This window comes from Ahaetulla prasina, chromosome 13 (genome assembly GCF_028640845.1).
Source record: "Ahaetulla prasina isolate Xishuangbanna chromosome 13, ASM2864084v1, whole genome shotgun sequence".
NCBI classification, from domain to species: domain Eukaryota; kingdom Metazoa; phylum Chordata; class Lepidosauria; order Squamata; family Colubridae; genus Ahaetulla; species Ahaetulla prasina.
The window spans coordinates 23243402-23263692 of NC_080551.1; the positions used below are offsets into that span (position 1 = coordinate 23243402).

Below are 20291 nucleotides of genomic sequence, written 5' to 3' on the forward strand. Positions count from 1 at the left end.
AGGAGCAGAGGGATAAAACCAATGGTGAAATCCACATTTTTTTGCTACCAGTTCGGTGGGCGTAGCTTTGTGGGCATGGTGTGGCTTTGTGGGCATGGCAGGGGAAGGATACTGCAAAATCCCCATTCCCTCCCCACTCTGGGGCCAGCCAGAGGTGGTATTTGCCGGTTCTCCGAACTACTCAAAATTTCCACTACCGGTTCTCCGAACTGCTCAAAATTTCCGCTACCAGTTCACCAGAACCTGCTGGATGTCACCCCTGGATAAAACAGGTTAGATTACTCTTCGCTGTGGAAATATTGCTTCTGAGTCCCTCCAAAATCTTCTCACCTGGAGATCTTTCAGTCCAGGTTCAACAACAATGGCCTTTTAGTGAGCGAGCCCTACCTAATTCCGGAGAAAGGGGATACTCCCTCCCCACCCCCTGAAGCCAATTATATTTCCCCGACTCGTAAAGAACAATGCAAACATTCACCATGAACTATTTGACCGTGAAGAGTTGCAAACCTACACGAGAAAGATTAGACTTTGCTGATTTTCAGCCCCCTTTCCCCTGCACAGTATTTTTACGGGAAAGGCTCGTGAGTTAAAGCTCCACCGAGATCGGCACAAATTTGGCTGTATCTCGTGTCATCTGCATCAGGCCTCTTCGGAGCCAAATTTGAGAGCCCCCCCACAGGCACCGAGCATCCCGTAAACCCTTAGAACATCTCCCCAAATTGGCAGTTAAGAACTCGGATGAGCTATGAAACGCTGGAAATGATATTCTGGCAGGTGGTAGGTGTGTATAAGTTTTAAAATACTTGCATTAAAAAAAAATATAGCATCCGTTTCTGATAATAGTCTGGCCTTCTCTGGTTTCATTTTTCGTGGGGAAAAGGCAGAGGAACCTTTGGCACATTAAAAAGGGGGGGGGAATGTTTCCAGCCTGCCTTGAATGATGTAGGTCAATGTTTCTCAACCTTGAGAACTTAAAAGATGTGTGGACTTCAACTCCCAGAATTCCCCAGCCGAGCCATGCTGGCTGGGGAATTCTGGGAGTTGGAATCCACACATCTTTTAAGTTTCTGAGGTTGAGAAACACCAGTCTAGGCGGCTTCTGATCCATGATCATTAAGGTTGCCAAGCTAATTAGCATTTAGGAATTATATATATTTTTTACCCTTTTCTTAAATAATGCTCAAGATTGACTAAGAAGAAGATCCAGCTTCCATCCCACTCATATATTGGTGCCTACTTTCCCCAGTTTTTGTTAATGTTTTTATTCTTCTTTTTATGATGCTATTATAAGCCACCCCGAGTCACTCAGTAGTAAGATGGACAGCATATAATATAATAAATAAATTGTATAATTGTATAAGCAGGTTCCTCCATATATTGCAAGCAGGATCATTCTCAGGTAGTCCTCAACTTACAACGGTTTGTTTAGTGACCATGCAAAGTTTCAACGGCACTGAAAAAAGTGACTTAAGGACCGTTTTTCACACTTACGACAATTGCAACATATCCCCATGGTCATGTGATCAAAACTCAGACGCTTGGAAACTGACTTGTATCCTTGACAGTTGCAGTGTCCCGTGGTCATGCGATCTCCTTTCACTTAATGGTGTCACTAACTTAGCAACTGCAGTGATTCACTTAACGACTGTGGCAAGAAAGGACGTAAAACAGGGCAAGCTTCACTTAACAAAATGTCTCTCTTAGCAACGGAAACGTTGGGCTCAATTCTGGTCGTAAGTCGAGGACTGTCTGGGGGAAGGCTCAGAACGGAGCCTGCAACCAAAGCTGCCATCGCCACCCCGGTCAATGTCTTGCCAGTCTTTGTCTCTCTCTGCCTACACCCAGATTGCAGCTCTTAACAGATTCAATATGCCAACCGTTAGCCTTGCTGCTCTAAACCTGCCTTCAGATCTTAGGGAAAAAGCCTTTATGGAGTACTAATAGCTCCCGAACCTCTTAAAATTTCCTTTATGAGCCTTTCATCTCTTCCATCGCTTGTGAAACCTTCTCTCTTTCTTCTTTTCTTTTCTTTTTTTTTTTAAGACTTTGCAGAAATGCGCTCCTAACTTGTTCAAAGTCAGAGAGGTTTTGGGTTTTTTTTGTGTGAAATCTTTGCAAAGAGAATGGCCTTGAAATTGTGTTTAATATTTCAAAACGACTTCCTTTTTTTTTTCCTTCTAGAAAGGGGAGGGGGGGACAAGGGGCACGTGACACCCTTCCCCCCTAATTGTTCGAGATGCGCCGAACTCTTTTCTCCTTTTCCCCCGTTCTTAATTCCTGCAGCCGGGAGACCTTGTCTAGCCGTCCATTAAAACAATTACAAGTCTTTGGGAGTGGGTGATTATTCGGTCCTCCCCCGAGACATGGAGAGTTAGTTTATTAAATGAAGACCCAATAAGGCAGCCAAACTGCGGAGGCACTAATGACATTAAGGCTCTTTTTCATCCATTTTCCAGCCTTTGTTCCACAAATGCAAAATCTATACGGATAAAGTTTAAGGAGGAGGGGGTTGTTTTCATAGGTACCCCAGGAAGTCAATGCAGCAGCATCTTTTTTAAACAGTTTTTTTAATCACGAATCAATTGTGCCCTACTTAATATCAAAAGATGGTCCAGATATATTTGTTAATGAAGCAATGCCAATCAGGGTAAGAGAGGGTTATTATTGAAATGCCGGATCGATGATCCCAGATGATATAAAAAATATTAGTCGGGGAAAGAAGCAAGAGAAGAAATGGACTGTTTATTTCAAAATAGCCCTTGTAACCTTTGATTATTAGAGGTGTTTAATTGCTGAGAACTCAAACAAGTAATCGATTGATTTAATGCACATGTGGGGAAAATCTTCTTAAGAGGCCCTGGCCTCATATTTTCATTAATCTTCTGTAGTTCAAGTCTGTCGCAGGAAGAGGTTCCCTAAGTCATTGTAATAAAAATCGGATTTATTTTTTTTAAAAAAAAATCAAGCTTCTTGTTCAGTAAACTGGAGCCCTTGGCTAATTTATCAGACTAGTAGTTCAAACCTTATTCTTACACCTTGCAGAGTTTTAACTACAAGTAGTCAGGGTTAGGCTAAGAGGTGGGAAAAAAGAGATGTAAAAAAGATGCTGAGACTCTAGAGCAGGGTTCCCCAACCTTGGCCACTTTAAGCCTGGTGGACTTCAACTCCCAGAATTCCCCAGCCAGCAAAGCTGGCTGGGGAATTCTGGGAGTTGAAGTCCACCAGGCTTAAAGTGGCCAAGGTTGGGGAACCCTGCTCTAGAAAGAGTGCAGAGAAGAGCAACAAAGATGATTAGGGGGCTGGAGGCTAGAACATATGAAGAACGGTTGCAGGAACTGGATATGTCCAGTTTAATGAAAAGATGGACTAGGGGAGACAGGATAGCAGTGTTCCAGTATCTCAGGGGCTGCCCCAAAGAAGAGGAGTCAAGCTGTTCTCCAAAGCACCTGAGGGTAGAACAAGAAGCAATGGGTGGAAACAAGGAGAGAAGCAACTTAGAACTAAGGAGAAATTTCCTGCAGTCAGAACAATTAATTAGTGGAACAACTTGCCTCCAGAAGTTATGAATGCTCCAACACGGGAAATTTTTTAGAAAATGTTGGATAACCATCTGTCTGAGATGGTGTAGGGTTTCCTGCCTGGGCAGGGGGTTGGACTAGAAGGCCTCCAAGGTCCCTTCCAACTCTGTTGTTATTATCATTATTATTTTCTTCTTGTGCTAAGAAAAATTCTAGATACAGCATTTGGCACAGCTGATATTATTGTGAGGAACACTTAAAGCTTTAATGAGAACAGACCGGATATTTGGCTGCAAAGGGTCTCACATTCTGATTTGTAGCTTCTCCTGATAGGGCTGGGAAAGAGTTTTCAAGTGGTAATACAGAACATAACAAGGTAGTTATTCTGTAGAAGGCTGTGCGGTACTTAGTGCTCTCTTGAGTTTGGTTGTTTTCCTGGAGATATCTCATTACCCAACTAGGTAACTTCATCAGTGTTGGAAGGGAGTGAGTTTGCTCTCTTTTTATATACTAGTGGCTTGCTGTGTCATGTTGGTGGGGTTCTTCTTGGCGGTTCCTTGATTAGACTGGATTGAATGTTTGATTGAGTTGATAGTTCCTAGATTGGGATATTGTTGACTGCTTGATTGTTGTTCTGATATTAATTCTTGGTGTTAATCTTTGCTTATCTGGCTATTGATTGCTAGGGAGGGCATGGTTTGGTCTTTTTGTTTCCTTTTTAGTTTTTCAGTTATGTCTTTTGAATAGATAATAGATAGATAGAATTCTTTGTTGGCCAAGTGTGATTGGACGCACAACGAATTTGTCTTTGGTGCATATGCTCTCAGTGAACATAACAAGAAAAGATATATTTGTTAAGAACCATAAGGTACAACACTTAATGATAGTCATAAGGTACAAATTAGCAATCAAATCATACTAGGAAACAGTGGTATAAATCTTAAGGATACCAGCAACAAGGTCAAAGTCATGCAGTCATAAGTGGGAGGAGATGGGCGATAGGAACAATGAGAAGATTAATAGCAGTGCAGACTTAATAACTAGTTTGACAGTGTTGTGGGAATTATTTGTTTAGCAGAGCGATGGCATTGGGGGGAAAACTGTTCTTGTGTCTAGTTGTTCTGGTGTGCAGTGCTCTATAGCGTCGTTTTAAGGATAGGAGTTGAAACAGTTTATGTCCAGGATGTGAGGGATCTGTAAATATTTTCACAGCCTTCTTTTTGATTCGTGCAGTATACAGGTCCTCAATGGAAGGCAGGTTGGTAGCCATTGTTTCTCCTGCAGTTCTAATTATCCTTTGAAATCTGTGTCTGTCTTGTTGGGTTGCAGAATGGTATGAAGATGTTGTTTATCTCTATGTGCAAAGTGTAGCAGAAAATGATACCATTCAAAAAGAACAAGGCTCTGGTTGTATGATTTTGACTTTTTTGACCCGCATGGTTACCTGTAACCAAAGCATTTGTTTTACATAGCTGAGAAGCTCAGGTTTATGGTAAAAAGCTTTTTGAAACCAACCGGGAGTGATGGAAAAGATTTTTTTAAAAATGGGAATCGGGAAACACAAATATTTTTTAACCCCTAAACTGAATCTTTTGCAAAGCAGATGATGAGGCTCGCCAGGTGGGTTGCAAACGCAGCTAAGTGGGTTGCTTTGGATCTGAACAAATGGCCGACATTCATGGAGCATTAGAAGCATTTTCTAAGCCGCCGCCCCCCCGCCTCCGGTGAAGTGTTTTTTATGTTGGAAAAGTTGACACCTGTCACCTGTAGTTTGGGAGAAAGGCTGAATATTTCAGTTTACATCTTTGCATCAGAGGAAACTTCAGGCTCGTAATTTTCCTGCCAAAGCATAAAGTACTCAGAATGCTTCTCATCCTTTATGGGAGACATGATTTGAACCTGAATTATTTACACTCGCTGTAACCGATCTTACCTGAGAACACGGAGTTGGCCTGGTTTTATTTCTCTCGTTGCAGTGAACAGTCAGTTCACCTGTGACTCTTGCAAAACACTTCCTTAAGGAAAACGGGGTCCCATCCAGAGCCAACAGCCCTAACTTGTTCATTGTCCAGGTTGTTCTTTTGGTGAAAAAATTGGGTCATTTTTCTTGTATCGAGGAAAGCATCTATTTATTTGTGCAGGACTGGACTAGAATTTTAAATTTTAATTTGGTTTTAAGGGGTTTTTATTATTTTTATTGCAATTTTTAACATTCGGCCTTATTTAATAAGTTTTTTAAATTGGTGTTTTTTTCTGTATTTATATGCATGTTTTTATTAGGCTGTAAACCGCCCTGAGTCCCCTGAGAGATAGGGCGGTATATAAATGTGATTAAATAAATAAATAAATAAATAAAGCCATCGCTCATTTTCAGAACGAGTTGTAGCCAATTACAGCAGGATCTTCAGAGCTGGTATTTAGCCGGTTCGGGCGAACCAGTAGTAGCGACCTGCAGGTGTACAATCCCGTACTACAGGGGTCTCCAACCTTGGTCCCTTTAAGACTTGTGGACTTCAACTCCCAGAGTCCCCCAGCCAGCAAAGCTGGCTGAGGGACTCTGGGAATTGAAATCCACAAGTCTTAAAGGGACCAAGATTGGAGACCCCCTGCCGTACTATATCACTGTTTTTGACACCACCCACATGTGTGGAAGGCACGTGCAAGCGAATTACTGTGTTTTGTGACACCGCAGGCATGTGTGGACAATACACACGCAAGCTCAGCAAGCGGGCGCACGCTCACATTTCCAGTGCTGGGCGAATCCCACCTCTTAAGTATCTTCAACTGTGTTGAAACTCATCGAATTTGGTACTCAACGCATTATGATGTGAAAAATTTGTCCCGGTACTGATAGCTTGTTTGATACTCAACGCACTCGAGGTATAGAAATTGTCGGTGTCAGTGATTCATTAAATTATTCCTTATGGGAAAATTTTGTTCGGTAATCACCATTTCTAATACTCGTTGTGACTTCCAGAACCAATTAACAATGGTTCTGGAAGTCCAAAGCACCACTGTAACTACCGTACTTTGGTTTTGATGTACCTATTGGCTTATTTGCTGTCCCGTTTCTCTACTCCAAATAATACACTTTGTCAGGATCTGAGATTTTTGCCGCTACTTGTGTCTTACATTTTGTTGAAAACCTGAACAGAGATTAGGGGTTGTTTTTTTTCTCTTTCATCTCTCACAATACAAGGACACAGGGTCATCTCCTGAAATCAAATGGAGAAAGACTGGCAGCAAATTTTGTTAGAAAATGACATCCCTGGGCCTACATAATCGCCAGGAGTTGAGCTCAGCTTGAGAAAGACTTTAGGGGAGATGATTGAACTTGTAGGGTTTGCTGCCCTCTTGGATGTAATGGTGAAGACCATGGTGCTCAAAAAAGTTCTAGACCAGGGGTCTCCAACTTGGCAACTTTTAAGACTTGCGGACTTCAACTCCCAAAGCTGGCTGAGGAACTCTGGGAGTTGAAGTCCACAAGTCTTAAAGTTGCCAAGGTTGGAGACCCCTGGTCTAGACCGTTGTTTCTCAACCGTGGCAGCTTGAAGATGGGTGGACTTCAACTCTCAGAAATGAAGGTCGGAGTTTCTCAATCTTGAGAACTTTTAAGATGTGTGGACATCAACTCCCAGAATTCCCCCGCCAGCTAGGCTGGTGGGGGAATTCTGGGAGTTGAAGTCCATCTAGCTTCAAACTGCAGAAGTTGAGAAACACTGATCTAGACAATTTCTAGAGAGGTTTTCTGTCCCGTTGGGTGTGTACTGCCCTCTGAATTTCAAGACAGGCTCCCTTAAACACCAGCCGTTGCAGGAGCAACACTGGGAGAGGGTTTTTTTTTTTAAAGAGGCCCAAACACACCTGGTTTGCTGCTGCAGGAGCCAGAACCATGGCGAAGGAGCTAAGCTTGTGCAGATAGCCTTTCCTTCTTCATTTTCATAGCACTTTGGATCCATTGCATTTGCAGCGTGGGCTTGCCATGGAGATACCTGCAGCTTGGGATCATCCTTGGCCACTCCTGTCACAACGGGTCACCAACGGTGCATGTAGCCACGTCTCCGTGCGGGTTTTTGTAGGAGCCAGTAATGGATGAACGAGACAAAACGCATCGAACATCACGTAGCTGACAAGCCTCGCAGGGCTCTCCCTGACCCACGAGCTTGCCTTGAGCTGCACTGAGGCTTCTTTCTAAACTCGAGACATTAGCAGGGAAGACGCCCTCGGACTGCAAGGCATTTAAAGATCAACAGAGGCCAAAAAAGCTTTTAAAAAGCCAGCGAAACCAGCAGGGCGGCCATGCCTCCCTTTTGAATGTCAGGTTAGATTGCCATCTCCAGAGCTTCATTCGTTCAGGTACCAAGCACTCAGCGGTTTGAGGCCGGCCAGGGAAACGTGTACCCAGAAAACATCTGTTCCTTTCACCTACAAACCACAATGGGTTGTGAAGAAGGCTGGGCTGTAGCCACAGAGACCCGGGGGGGGGGGTTAAAGAGATCCCCACTGGGAGGATCGAGCAAGGCCTGACTTCTCCCCTCCCTCCTGAAATGGGTTTTTTTTTAAAAAAAAAACACAACCATGCACATAAAAGAAGAGATGCTTTTAAGGCATTCAGCACGCCATAAAGTGAGCAGATCAAGTTGCTGACTCTTCCTGCCCACATGTGGCTTCTTACAGAATTATTTTTGCGATTTCTAACCTCCCCTTTTTTCCCTCCCCCTCACGGGGTGGGTGGGTGGGTGGGTGGATTCAGTGGCACGGGATTGACATTTCCATTCCTGATCATTTTAGCATCCTCTGAGTTTCTCCGATATCAAAATAGGTGTGTGTGTGTGTGTGTTGTTGTTTTTAACCAAAATCTGGGAGGGCAATAAGGCTTCATGTCTCCCATTATGTCCTGCGGAGCGGCTGGCATTTTCGTCTTCAGTATGGCATGGGTTGCTAGCTTACCAGAACTTTTGTGAAGGAGGTATTTCTAAAAGCGTGGCGGAAAAAATATTGAGAATTTACCCTCTTTGCAAATTACATCGTTGGGTCATCTGGTGACAGTGAGGGAGAGTTTATCAGAAGGTAAGGCCACCCAGAGTCACCTTGCAGGGGAGACCGGGGGGAGGGCATAAAAATTTAATTAATCATTTAATAAGGGCCCTCCTTGTAAGGACCTCCTCCTCCTCCTCCTCCTCCTTCTTCTGCCATATCTGTCATCGGGCGTTGGCAGTCATGTTGGCTTACTTAGTAAGTATTTTACTAAAGTTGATTCCTGCCTCCAAATTAAGAAGGGACGGATTTCTCCTTTACTGCCACCAAAATACACAGTCAAATAAGTACGATGAAAAAGCTGGGGAGACTTGCGTTGTGTGACTTACTTGCATTTTTGAAGGAAGTTTTAAGTAAGGAACTTTTCTTAAGGGCATGTCTTTCCTGAGCATGTGAAAAATAAATAGTTCTGGAGCCTGTTAAAAGTTAGCAGGAGCTCTCAAGACCATCAAGTGTCCATCAAGTGTCCATCAGTGTCATATATGAGCTGTGAACTTTTTCTATAACAGGCATTTTACAACATTGGGTGGGTTTTTTTCCCCCTATTTAAAATGGCTCCATACACTCTTTCAGAAAATGCATCTTCCTCCCCCCACCCACATCCTCTTACAAACTTTGTATAAAACAGGATACTGACTGAGAGGCGTCTGAACCCCAAAGAGGCTTGTGAACTCTGGAATTAGGGAACCCTAATCTTGCAAATCTTGACCCAGTTGTTGTGGCCCCCCAGCAGAGCTGGCAGCAGTCAAACAGTGAGGAGGTTGGGGAGGAACGTGGGGGACCAAGGCCATCTGGTAGTTCTTTGCTGCCTCCGGAGTCTGACAGCAGCGAGGCAGAAGAACAGTGTGAGCCTGTTCCCAGCGTGCGCATGTGCAGAGCTCCCAGAAGACAGGAACAATTAAGAAAACAGGGTCGACTTGGGAGTAAGGCTTGGAGATGATTGGCCTCTCCCATAAGACATAAAAGGGAAGTGAACGGGAGAAGTGCAGGAAGCAATTAGTTCATCTGGTCGGGAAAAGCTCTGTTTGACTCTGTGCTAAGTTTGGCCTTGCCCTGCGTGGGGCAATTAGTTCTCTGGCAGCATTCCAAGGAAGATAAGTTGGGTGTTTGTAAACACTCCCCTGATAAGACTGTTTAAAAAGCCTTTCGGACTGGGAATGACAATAATTCACAGCCGTTTGAATTAAAGAGGTTTGCCAGGACAAAGTTTGTGTGCTTTCTAAGGGAGGCTAGTTCAGATCACCAGTCTACGGTTGGGAGTTTTCCCATTAATGATTCCCATTTTGCCTTTCTAGAGACTGTGGTGAAAGACGACATGAACAACTACATCAGTCAATACTACAACGAACCCAGCAGTGGTAAGCTTGGGTTTTGAAACTTAAGAGGCACTCACCCTCAAGGGAGTCTTTAGGAAGGCGGCCTTCCCCAGAAACGATCTGCTGCCCCTTCTTAGCTCCCCCTTGAATTTCAGGAAGAGATGGCCCTTCTGTCCCAGCTCCAACTCCTTCCTCCCTTTAGGAACATTATCAATGTGAGATTTGTGTTGTTCCAACATTGCCTCAGCAGCTGACACAAGCAGCTGGGACTCCCCTTCCACCTCCTTGTCTCAGGTGGCAACGCAGGCCAGGAGCAGCCCTATTAACGCCTGTATTTTGCAATTACCGTATTTTTCAGAGTATAAGATGCACCGGAGTATAGTTTAGTTTTGGGGAAGGAAAATAAGAAAAAAGCTGATTGGCAGGTAGAATACCCCCAATCAGCTGTTCCCAGAGGTGAATTTTAGCCAGAGGTTCCTTGGTTGTTCCTTGCTTTTTTTTTCAGCCTCTGAAACCTGTTTCAATGGTTCTCAAACAATCTTCCAACTGTATTTCTGTGTGTGTGTGTGTGCGCGCACGTGTGTCTTTCACACCCTTTTCCAGACAAAGCTCAGGGCTTCTTATAGCTGGGAAGGCACTTCTCTGAATCTAAACTCGCGGTCCTCTAACCTTTGACCTCTTCACCCACAGACAGCGGTGTGCCTGAAGGGGCCTTCTGCGTCATCACAACAGCGGCCATCGACGTCCACCAGCCCAACGTCTCCTCTGACCTCTTCATGGTGGAAATGCCGATGAAGATGATGGAGAGCAACGGGATTTCCACGAGCGCCGCGTCAGGCAGCGCCTCCAGGTCCACGGACAGCTCGGTCACCCGGGCGCAGAGCGACAGCAGCCAGACCTTTGGCTCTTCCACAGACTGCAGCACGACTCGGGAGGAATCCTCCGAGTATTGCCCCTTGAAGCGGCCCTGTCAGGCGACTCAAGGCGCTCAGGTCAGCTCTTCGTCTCCCCACCGCAGGGTCCATAATGCTGTCGTCCAAGAACTGTTGTCCTCCTTATCCGAAGACTCCTGCTTAACCCAAAAGGGACTGGACCCCGTTAACCTTAAACTGCCAAGCCCAGCGGGGTCGGCCACAGCCAGCCCCGAACTGGAGCGCCGCGTCAATATTTACAACAAAAAGAACCAAGAAAATTTTGGGGGGGTCTTTCAGAAAAAGCCGGTCATCCACTTCCAGCAGAAGACACAGATGATTGACAAGTACACGTCGTTGGAATCCAAACAGCCAAGGTTCAACAGCATCCCGGATTCCTAGTCTTCGGTGGAGTTGCGCGGTTCAGACAAGACCGGTGGTTCGCCAGGGGACACACACACTAAAGCTTTAAAAACAGGGCCCTTGGAACCATTCCGGGGTGGGTGTTTTATGCGGATTTAAGAATTGGAAATTCGTTTTTTCAAAATGCATGAGTTACAAGAGCCAGCACGAAAATAAGAAATTGACAAATTCTGCCACTTGGAGTCTGTGGGGTGTCACCCTCAAGGGAGAATTAGGGGGGCAGGGGAGGTGAATGCGGTTAAAACAATGACCTCAAAAGATGTATAGATTCTTAAGGTGTGTGTGGGGTTTTTGTACGCCGAGCGAACACAAATCCTATCCTTTTTACTGAACTTCGGACAATCTTCTATAAAAACTCACAATCTCCCCTCCTCCTAACGATTTCTTACGACGTCCCTTTGTATGTGACCAATTATGAATCCATTTGTATTGACAGTTATTTTTGATCTTACTGGAAAAAAAACCCCACCCTGTTTTTCAAAAAGTACTTTGAACGATGCCACTCAAAGACATCTTTAAATACTTCAAAAGAATTTTAAAGTAAGTGTTCTCTTATTTTTAGCATGAACTTTGGGGAAGAAATATTTTGGGGAAAAAAATTATTATTGCCTCCGGGATAAACAAAACAAAAATGGGCATTTTACAAATACAATTTTAATTAAAATATTTTTTTTAAAAAAGCAATATTTTAAATAAGTGTTTTCAATTTTTTTTCCTAGCTGGAGGAACTAATCATGCAACTTTTGCTTAAAGGTTTTTTTTTTAAGAAAAATATTTTAAACACAAAACTTTTAATTTATAATTGATTTTTTCTCTCTGTTTCCACCATATGATCAGGTGTGCTCGCATTACCTTGTGTGAATTTCAAAAGCTACCAACTAGTCATTTCCACATGGAGTAACTTGTAACATTTTTCTAAATCAGGGGTCTTCAACCTTGGCCACTTTAAGACATGTGGATTTCAACTCCCAGAATATCTCAGCCAGCTTTGCTGGGAGTTGAAGTCCACAAGTCTTAGTGGCTAAGGCTGGAGACCCCTGGTCTAAATTGTAAGAGCTGTTCAATTCTCAGAACCCACTGGTTGGAGGCGTTTAGAATATTGTACCCGCCAATTGAGATCAAGATGGAGAACCGTCTATTTCCAAAAAATCCATTTACACTCAGAAACCGGGACATAAATGGTAACTGGTAGTAGATCCCCAAAACAGGACATTTCATAGGTTGATTTTGGATCCTTTGAAATTCCACACATGCTGGTTCCCCTCTCTCTGTTTTGCCATAGCCCCCCCCCTTCTTTTGGTAAGTAATGTGATGAACTAAGTTGCAACAGCATACCCCCAACGTGGCATGATCTGGTCAGGGTTTCTAAGGATTCAGGTTAGGGAAGCTGCCTTATCTTCCCAGATGTTACGGTTAGCCACTCTACGTCAGAGTAGGTCTTACTAAGGAGGAAATCACAAGTCCCAGAGACACTAGCTTTACCAATAGTTGACTAGCTTTTAAAAGATGTAGGTTATACTAGAGCAGCATACAAGCACAAGTTAAATTGAAACTTCAGTGACCAAGCAGTGCCAGCATTGAAGAAAACAAAAAAAATCAAAATGATGCTTACCTCTGTATATCTCAAGTGTCTCAGACAGATCCATAGGCCTGTTAAGCATAGAGCTGCAATAGCTACTGGAAGTATTAAACAGGAAGCAACTGACTCTAGGAACTGGAGAAGGCACCAGCATCAATACCTAGTTTTTCAACTATTAAAAGCTTGGGGCAAGAGGACAGAAGCTGGCTAGCCGAAGAAAACTGGAAAAATTGTTGGGTTTCATGGATTGCTCCAGTGGCCACATTAAAATACGCAACGGATGTTTCCACCTGGTATTTTTTGATCAGGTGGTAACTCTTGGCATTCTCAAGCAGCTTAGCCCAAAATCTCTGGAGCTGTTAGTTCAGCACATCTGGAGGTTGTTTTGATTGAATATCTAAAGAGAAGGGCACAGATAGTTTGAAGTTGCAGGATAAGGATGGTTGCAGGAACTGGGTGTGTCTGGTTTAATGAAAAAGAAGAACTAAGGGAGACATGATAGCAGTCTTCCAAAATCTAGGGGGCACAAAGAAGAGGGGGGGTCAACCCTTCACCAAAGCACCTGAAGGCAGGACAAGCAGCAAAGGATATCGAGGAGAGAAGCAACCTTCCTGACAGAACAATTAGTCAGCGGAACAACTTGCCTCCAGAAGTTAGTAATGCTCCACCACTGGAGGTTTTTAAGAAGAGATTGGACAACCATTTTTGTGAATTGGTGGAAGGTTGGGGTTAGATTAGAAGACATCTAAGATCCCTTCTAACTCTTATTCTGTTATTAAGTCAATATCAACTCTTTAATGACAACGCTGTAAGGAATTTCCACAGCCTGATATAATACAAAATACAGTGGCTGCATGTTTATTAGAGAATTAGAAAAAGAGTTCAGGAAATAACGAAGCCAAATGGAAATGAAAAGGGCAAAAATTGATATATTGCAAGATCGTCATTGGCAATTTTGTTTTTGGCAATTTTAACATTTCTAGTTTGCTAAAACATAATTTAAACTGCTTAAAAATAATTTCTCTTTGTATGAAGAAATACTCATTCCTTCCCTAATGTGGAATAGCTTTCATTTTTTTAATGTTGCCGTCAATTCGGGAACCACCTGGAAGCAACACAAAACAACAAGCTTTACCATCAGCCAAATAACAACAGGCAACAGACGTTTATCCAACTTTTAATCAATGTAAAAGAGATGCTTATTCATCCACATTGGAAGCAACTAAATATTTGAATTCAGGTTTTTTTTTTAAAAAAAAAATAATGCTGGCAAAACTTACAAAATACGTAAACCTGGACTGCCAATCAACTAACCTACTGATTTATTTTAGTTTCTGGGTTCATTGTTTGGACCACAGGAAGCTATTATAGACAAAGAGTTTAACTTTTGGAAGCAGTCAGCTGGGGGGGGAAAAAGCCACTATTTGTGGAAATCGGTGCCGAGGAATGGCCCCCAATGGTGGAACTGCCAAGGCTAAACACCTGGGGCAGCTTAGGTGATTCCTTGTAGAGCGTCAGAGGATGAGAACAGGTGGCATGTTCCTTACCGGTTACACCTGAACACTTGCGCAAACGGCTTGTGTAAAATATCCATTCCTTTTACCTTTCCAGGCGCCGTAAGGATGCCCTCGCTTGGAGAGATCCCAGCTGAACTCGCCGTCTGATGAATACAGCCTCTCAATTATTTAAGAGAGCTACATTTCCATTAAGTGGAAATAATGTGGTCGTACAAAATTTATTAAGGAAATTGTCTACATCGTGTTTCTTCCGAATGTCGCTTTGTCTCCAGCTTATTAAAAGGCCGGTGTTTACTGCCAAGCTGGCAGGCAATCACCGAGGAACAGCATTAACTGCTGGCAGACTTCGGGCCGTCTTCTCGCCTTGCGGGAATGTCCACGGGGCATAATGGGGGAGGGAAAAGCAAGATGGCGGCCGCAATGGTACAGCCAAAGTGCCTGCAACTTTTTTATGCGTGTTGCATGGAATCGGGCGGAGTGGCCTTCACATCATTGTGGCTGCCATCTTGACAGTGTGATGCATTGATGATGTTCCCTAGTTGGGTAATGAAACGGTCTGCAAAAAATGGCCAACCTCAGAAAGCACCGAGGACCCCATAATAACTTGGTATAAGAACACATAGGTAATTTCTTGCTTCCTAGCATGTCGGTCTTAAAAAAACCCTGATAAGATGGCCTTTATTGCCATTTTTTTTACTGTGAGCATACTGGCACATATTAAAAAGGAAATTCTGTTACCTGCTTTCAACAGGTGATCTACCGCCTAATAATAACAATCAACAGATCCCCTAAATGTTGGCAGAGACACTGGGTATAAAACCTTTTCCAAATCTCCAACAATCGTGTTTTATAGCAATCTCGCCCAACTTGGTCTCTTGCATTGCTACCGAGACATGTCTTCATATTCTTGAAAAAAGAATATAGTCTATGGGGCAATAGATCATTGAGTTCATAAGAAGTCAATTGTTGCATTTTCACGTATGCTTGCTATAGAATAGATTTTTTTATTATTATTGGCCAAGTGTGATTGGACACACAAGGAATTTGTCTTGGTGCATAGGCTCTCAGTGTACACAAAAGAAAAGATATCTTCATCAAAGGTATCAAAATTGGAGGTCAGAAAGTTGAAACGTTTGGTGCAAGGGTCTCCAACCTTGGTCCCTTTAAGACTTGTGGACTTCAACTCCCAGAGTCCCTCAGCCAGCTTTATCCACCAAACCAGGGGTCTCCAACCTTGGTCCCTTTAAGACTCTGGGAGTTGAAGTCCACAAGTCTTAAAGGGACCAAGGTTGGAGACCCCTGGTTTGGTGGATAAAGCTTTCCATGGCTTGAAATATTAAGGGTCAGGAGACCCAGTGCTGTAACCCTAGACAGAGGTGAGACCTTCCATGCAGAATAAGAAGGACTAAATGCCATGTTCGAAGTCTTAATTCAACTTCCACCCCTGGCATCAAGAGGAGGAATGTGCTTGGGTTGATTCCCCTAGAAGCAAGACTCACCTTGAACAGGTCAGCTACGATACCATAGTCTGCAACTTGGAATATGGGCGCTTCAGGGTCTTTGTTGATGGCGACGATGGTCTGTGAGAGAAGGAAATGGGGCTATTTAGAGGCGCCTAGTTATGTTACAGGGCAGCCTATAGACGCTGCAGTGTTATGCATGGCTTTGCTGCTATTGGCCGAAACACAACAGCTTTTCCATAATGAGTTCCCTTCCATTGTTCACAAAGCAGAAGTTCAAAAATGAAGTGAATGAAAAAACTTTTCTCATAAAATTCCTACATAGGCAAATGTCAAAAGTTCCAGCTTGTGTGCCATCTTCTCTGAAACCCAGGAAGAGACCCCAAAGCAAAAAACTCTGCTTAGTAGACTCATCTTGACTTCCCACTTTTATCCCAGTGGGATATATTGCAAGCATCCAAAAACAAAAAAATCCAAAGTGCTCAGCTTAATAGTAATAAATACAATTTTCTGGGGTGTTCCCAACTTACAGTCTAAGGAGCTAAAAGCTCAGAACCACGATGGCGGAATCACTGGCCAGGTGATTTTCAGGTTTCTGCGGCGCATGCGCGCGGAGCGAGCCTCATGTGGAAGACGCGCACGCATGTGTGGGGGGTTGCATGCGCGTGCATGGGGTGGGGGCCCGTTTTTGGTCCCAGGATGCTGCAGGAAGGCCTGCTAGGCCTAAAGTGGTATGTGGGGAGTCACATGTGCATGCGTGGAAGAAGTGCATGGGGGTCACGTGTACATGTGCGGGGGAGGGCGCGCATCGCATGCAGATTGCATTGTGGGTGCCAGCACATGTACATACGCTTTCAGCACGCGATGACAAAAAGGTTAGCCATCACTGGCTTAGAAATTGGTTGCAATGAGTAATTCTACTCGGGGGCTGCAAAAATTGCAAACTGGGAGCTACAGATGATCTGCTATCAGTTTTTGCAAAGAGAGGTGGCCTTCAATTCCCAGAATTCCTCATGCTGGCTGGGGAATTTTGGGAATCGAAGTCCATCCCTCTTAAAAGTTGCTGAGACTGACATTGTCATCCACCTTCACTCCACTAGATGAAATTATGGTCTATTTAGCCTAGCATCCATAAAGCAAGGGAGGGAGGGGCAACAGGAGGGGGCACCCTCTACTAAACCCGTTTTCTACCGTTGTAAGTGAAGTAAATAATACATTTTAGTTGCAGAACGCTCAAGGGGATTCCCTACCCAATTTCTCATAATGGCTGATATTTCCTAGCGTGAGGGAAAAGCCAGACAGTTAATGTGATTACAGAGAGTTCCTTTAAACAAACATTATTTGTTTGAGTAAAGACGGTATGTTTTAAATTTTCTAAAACACAGAGGTAGAGCACAGGTAAAATCGAAGTGAAATAAAAAAAAAATTGGGTCTGGAAAATCCATGTTTGGAATTTAAATATCTAAATAAAAAATCAGATTAACAGCGTTAACACCGACAGCGTAGAAACAGATAATAAATTTGATCCAGTCCACCAATTACTCAAATTAATGAATTGTAAGATGAACTTAACTTCCTAGCCAGGGGTGGAATCCTACCGGTTGAGCAACTGGTTCGCTGAGCGCGTGCGTGTGGACACAGTCTCCATAAAATTGAACTTCCACATCGCAAACAAGGAAAGGAGCAAGGAAAACGGCTGATTCAGGGCCAATTCAACCTGCCGCCCCGATCGGCTGGGCTTCAGAAGCAGAAATAAAGCTCAGTATAGCGCAGGCGGGCCCACTTTCACAGCAACAGAGAACCCAGGAAGTGGGAGCTACTGGTTCGGCCAAACCGGTCCGAACCGGTAGAATCCCACCACTGTTCCCAGCCCAAATCAAATCAAGCCAAACAGATTTTTCTGTTCACTTCTGAAGACAGGGAGAGATCATTTAGTAAAAACAAAAAGTGTTCTGTAACCTGAACTCTTTTACAAAATCTAAAACAGGAGGGAGTTGATAGAATCGCTTCATACACCTTGAAATGGCTCAACTTTACCGACACTCATCAATTTATCATTATCGATACAACTGCCTCCATTTTGGACTGGAATTTATAACACCTGGTTCCCTTCCTTTATTGCCATTATCACGCCAATTCTGGATCACTTATTACTTTTTAACTGCACGCGGTTTAATCTAAATCATCCCTCTCCATCAAGCTAAAATAGTTACCATTTCAGTGCCTAACACTTAAAATGTTCATTCCACTTTTACAATTTCATAAAATATATGGGTAGCTTTTAGCTAACGTCACTTAAGAGGAAAGGGAGGGTATGAATTTCAGATCTTTTTATTCTTCAATTTTAGAACAGAGTCAATTTTCAGGGCAACCCAGAAGAAGATTTTACTACAGTCAAGTGATGTTTAATCTCAGGTAAATGTCAGACCTCATCCTTAAAATATTTCCAGGGTCGGATTCCCTGGACAATATATCTTGCTTTAGGAGTGATCCACAAGTAAAACACACCTGAATGTTACTAAACAATCTCCTTCAAGGGTTATGTTAAAATGTGCCCTGAATTAGTTTGCTGCATAAATATTACTATTTAAAGCAAACATGGGATATTGTAATAGCATTCTGTTGCACTGATTCGGAGCTCCTTAAAAATATTTCTGCAAGTGGAGGGGAAGAATCTGATTTTATTATTTTAAAGAGAAAAAGCAGTGTGGAAAAAAGAATATTTTAGATGAACACGCAACTCCTTTATAGTTTTATACAGCCCTACATACTTGTATACAGCTTGAAGAGGAATGGGGTTTGTGTGTGAGAATCACCTTTTGAAATTGGCGAGAAATATTTTTCTAAAAAGGCGAGAAATATTTTTTTAAAAACAGAGTTTTTCCTTGGCATCACAGGTCAGGTTGGATAAGAATCCAACACGGGTTAAACACGGGTACTAACGAGTTAAGTTTTTGAAGCTTTTATCATTTTATATTAGGTTTTCCATCTGAGTGGATAAATTGTGGAATATTCAAAGACGCCTTTTTCTCCGCGCAATAGTGAATCCATAATTCAGGCTGTACATCGTCATGCATGAATTCATGCCTCACAGTCTGAGATATATGAAAATGCATCGGGTCTACGGATCCTAATTTTATTTTCACATTGAAAACTCAAGTTTGTTTCTCGCTCAAGTTTCCAGATTTGGCAGTCGCAAGATTTAAAGGCGAGGCTCTATTAATAACGTTCTCCTGTGAACTGCTGGAACGTTATGTGAGTTATTTGAAACCAATTGATTTTTGGAATAGAATTCATCTGGAGTCCTTTAGGTTTTGCATTGTCAGTAACAACAACAACAAAACCTGATTTGGGAAACGGAAACCATCCACTCCTTGTAGCAACAAAAAAGAAGTTTTGGACTGTACCTTACTGTCTTTCATTCCGGCCAAATGCTGAATGGCTCCGGATATTCCTACAGCGATATATAATTCCTGCACGGAAAAACAATTTACAATATTTTAAAAACCTTTTATGATGACAAAGATTCTGCAAATTCTGCAGAAGTACGGGTAATCCTTGTCTTTACGACAACTGAGCCCAAAAATTTCTGTTAAGTGAGACATTTGTTAAGTGAGTTTTACGACCTTTCTTGCTCACAGACGTTAAGTGAATCACTGCAGTTGATAAGTTAGTCACACGGTTGTTAAGTGAAATCTGGCTCCCCCGTCGCCTTTACTGATCAGAAGGTCACCAAAGGGGATCACGTGACCCCGGGACACTGCAACTGTCATAAATATGAGTCAGTTGCCAAGCATCTGAATTTTAATCACGTGACTTTGGGGATGCTGCAATGGTCGTTAAGTCCCTTTTTTTCAGTGCTGTCGTAACTTTGAACGGTCGCTAAATGAACTGTTGTAACTCCAATTTCAGGGACAGCATTGCCTATCCACCTGTTGTGCCTCGCTCGCCCCCCTCTCCGCAGCCGGGCCCCTCTCGTCTCCTGCCGGATGCTGAGAGTGCAGAAGAATGTCCTGGCATGCCTCCAGCCCCCAGTCCTGGCACCATGCCCGGACAGACGGAGCAACTGGGCCCCTCCCCCACAGCATGTGAGCCTGGGGAGTGTGAAGCCAGTCACGAGCTGGAATTGCCGGCAGCTGGAGGGTGGAGGGATCCACGCTTCCGGAGAGTGGAGAGGCGACGTCAGCAAAAGGAAGGGAGGGGCAGGCCTGGATAAGTGCTGAGTCATGGAGCCACACCCCATGGCCCATGGAAAGGACCTGCTTTCTGGCATTCTTTGAGGCAAAGTCTAAATTGGATTGCTGAAGTCACATCCTGGTCTCCTGCCTGCCCTGAGAACTCTGACAGAACTTTGGCAAAGCTGCAGAGGCACGCTTGATATGGACTTCCCTGACCCGGCCGTCAGAGGAGGAGTGGGACATGACATCCCCGATCTCTGTTTTCGGCTGGGATGGCCCCCTGCAACCCTCTGCCAGTGAAAACGGAGCTCGGGAGGGCTGCGTGCAGTTGCAAAAGGCCACCCCAGCCAAA

General features: G+C 43.6%; 2 protein-coding genes across 7 annotated transcripts in view; one reads left to right on the forward strand and one right to left on the reverse strand.

Moving 5' to 3' along the window:
* Window positions 1-14532, forward strand: part of TMEM266 (transmembrane protein 266) — a 73659-nt gene extending 59127 nt beyond the window's left edge. For 5 of the 6 annotated variants that reach the window (XM_058156643.1, XM_058156644.1, XM_058156646.1 and 2 more), the window contains 2 exons: window positions 9851-9913; window positions 10562-13464. In XM_058156643.1, the coding sequence (XP_058012626.1) occupies window positions 9851-9913; window positions 10562-11184 (686 nt within the window). In that variant the 3' untranslated portion in view covers window positions 11185-13464. Of the gene's footprint in view, window positions 1-9850; window positions 9914-10561; window positions 13465-14395 lie in introns of those variants that run through there. The other variant, XR_009152046.1, reaches the window with a different exon arrangement.
* ETFA (electron transfer flavoprotein subunit alpha) overlaps window positions 13617-20291 on the reverse strand; it is a 30295-nt gene continuing 23620 nt past the window's right edge. Inside the window, exons 10-12 of the mRNA XM_058156655.1 lie at window positions 19169-19234; window positions 15801-15881; window positions 13617-13889 (exon numbers count right to left, since the gene is read on the reverse strand). Coding sequence (XP_058012638.1) covers window positions 13854-13889; window positions 15801-15881; window positions 19169-19234 — 183 coding nt within the window. The 3' untranslated portion in view covers window positions 13617-13853. The remainder of the gene's footprint in view (window positions 13890-15800; window positions 15882-19168; window positions 19235-20291) is intronic.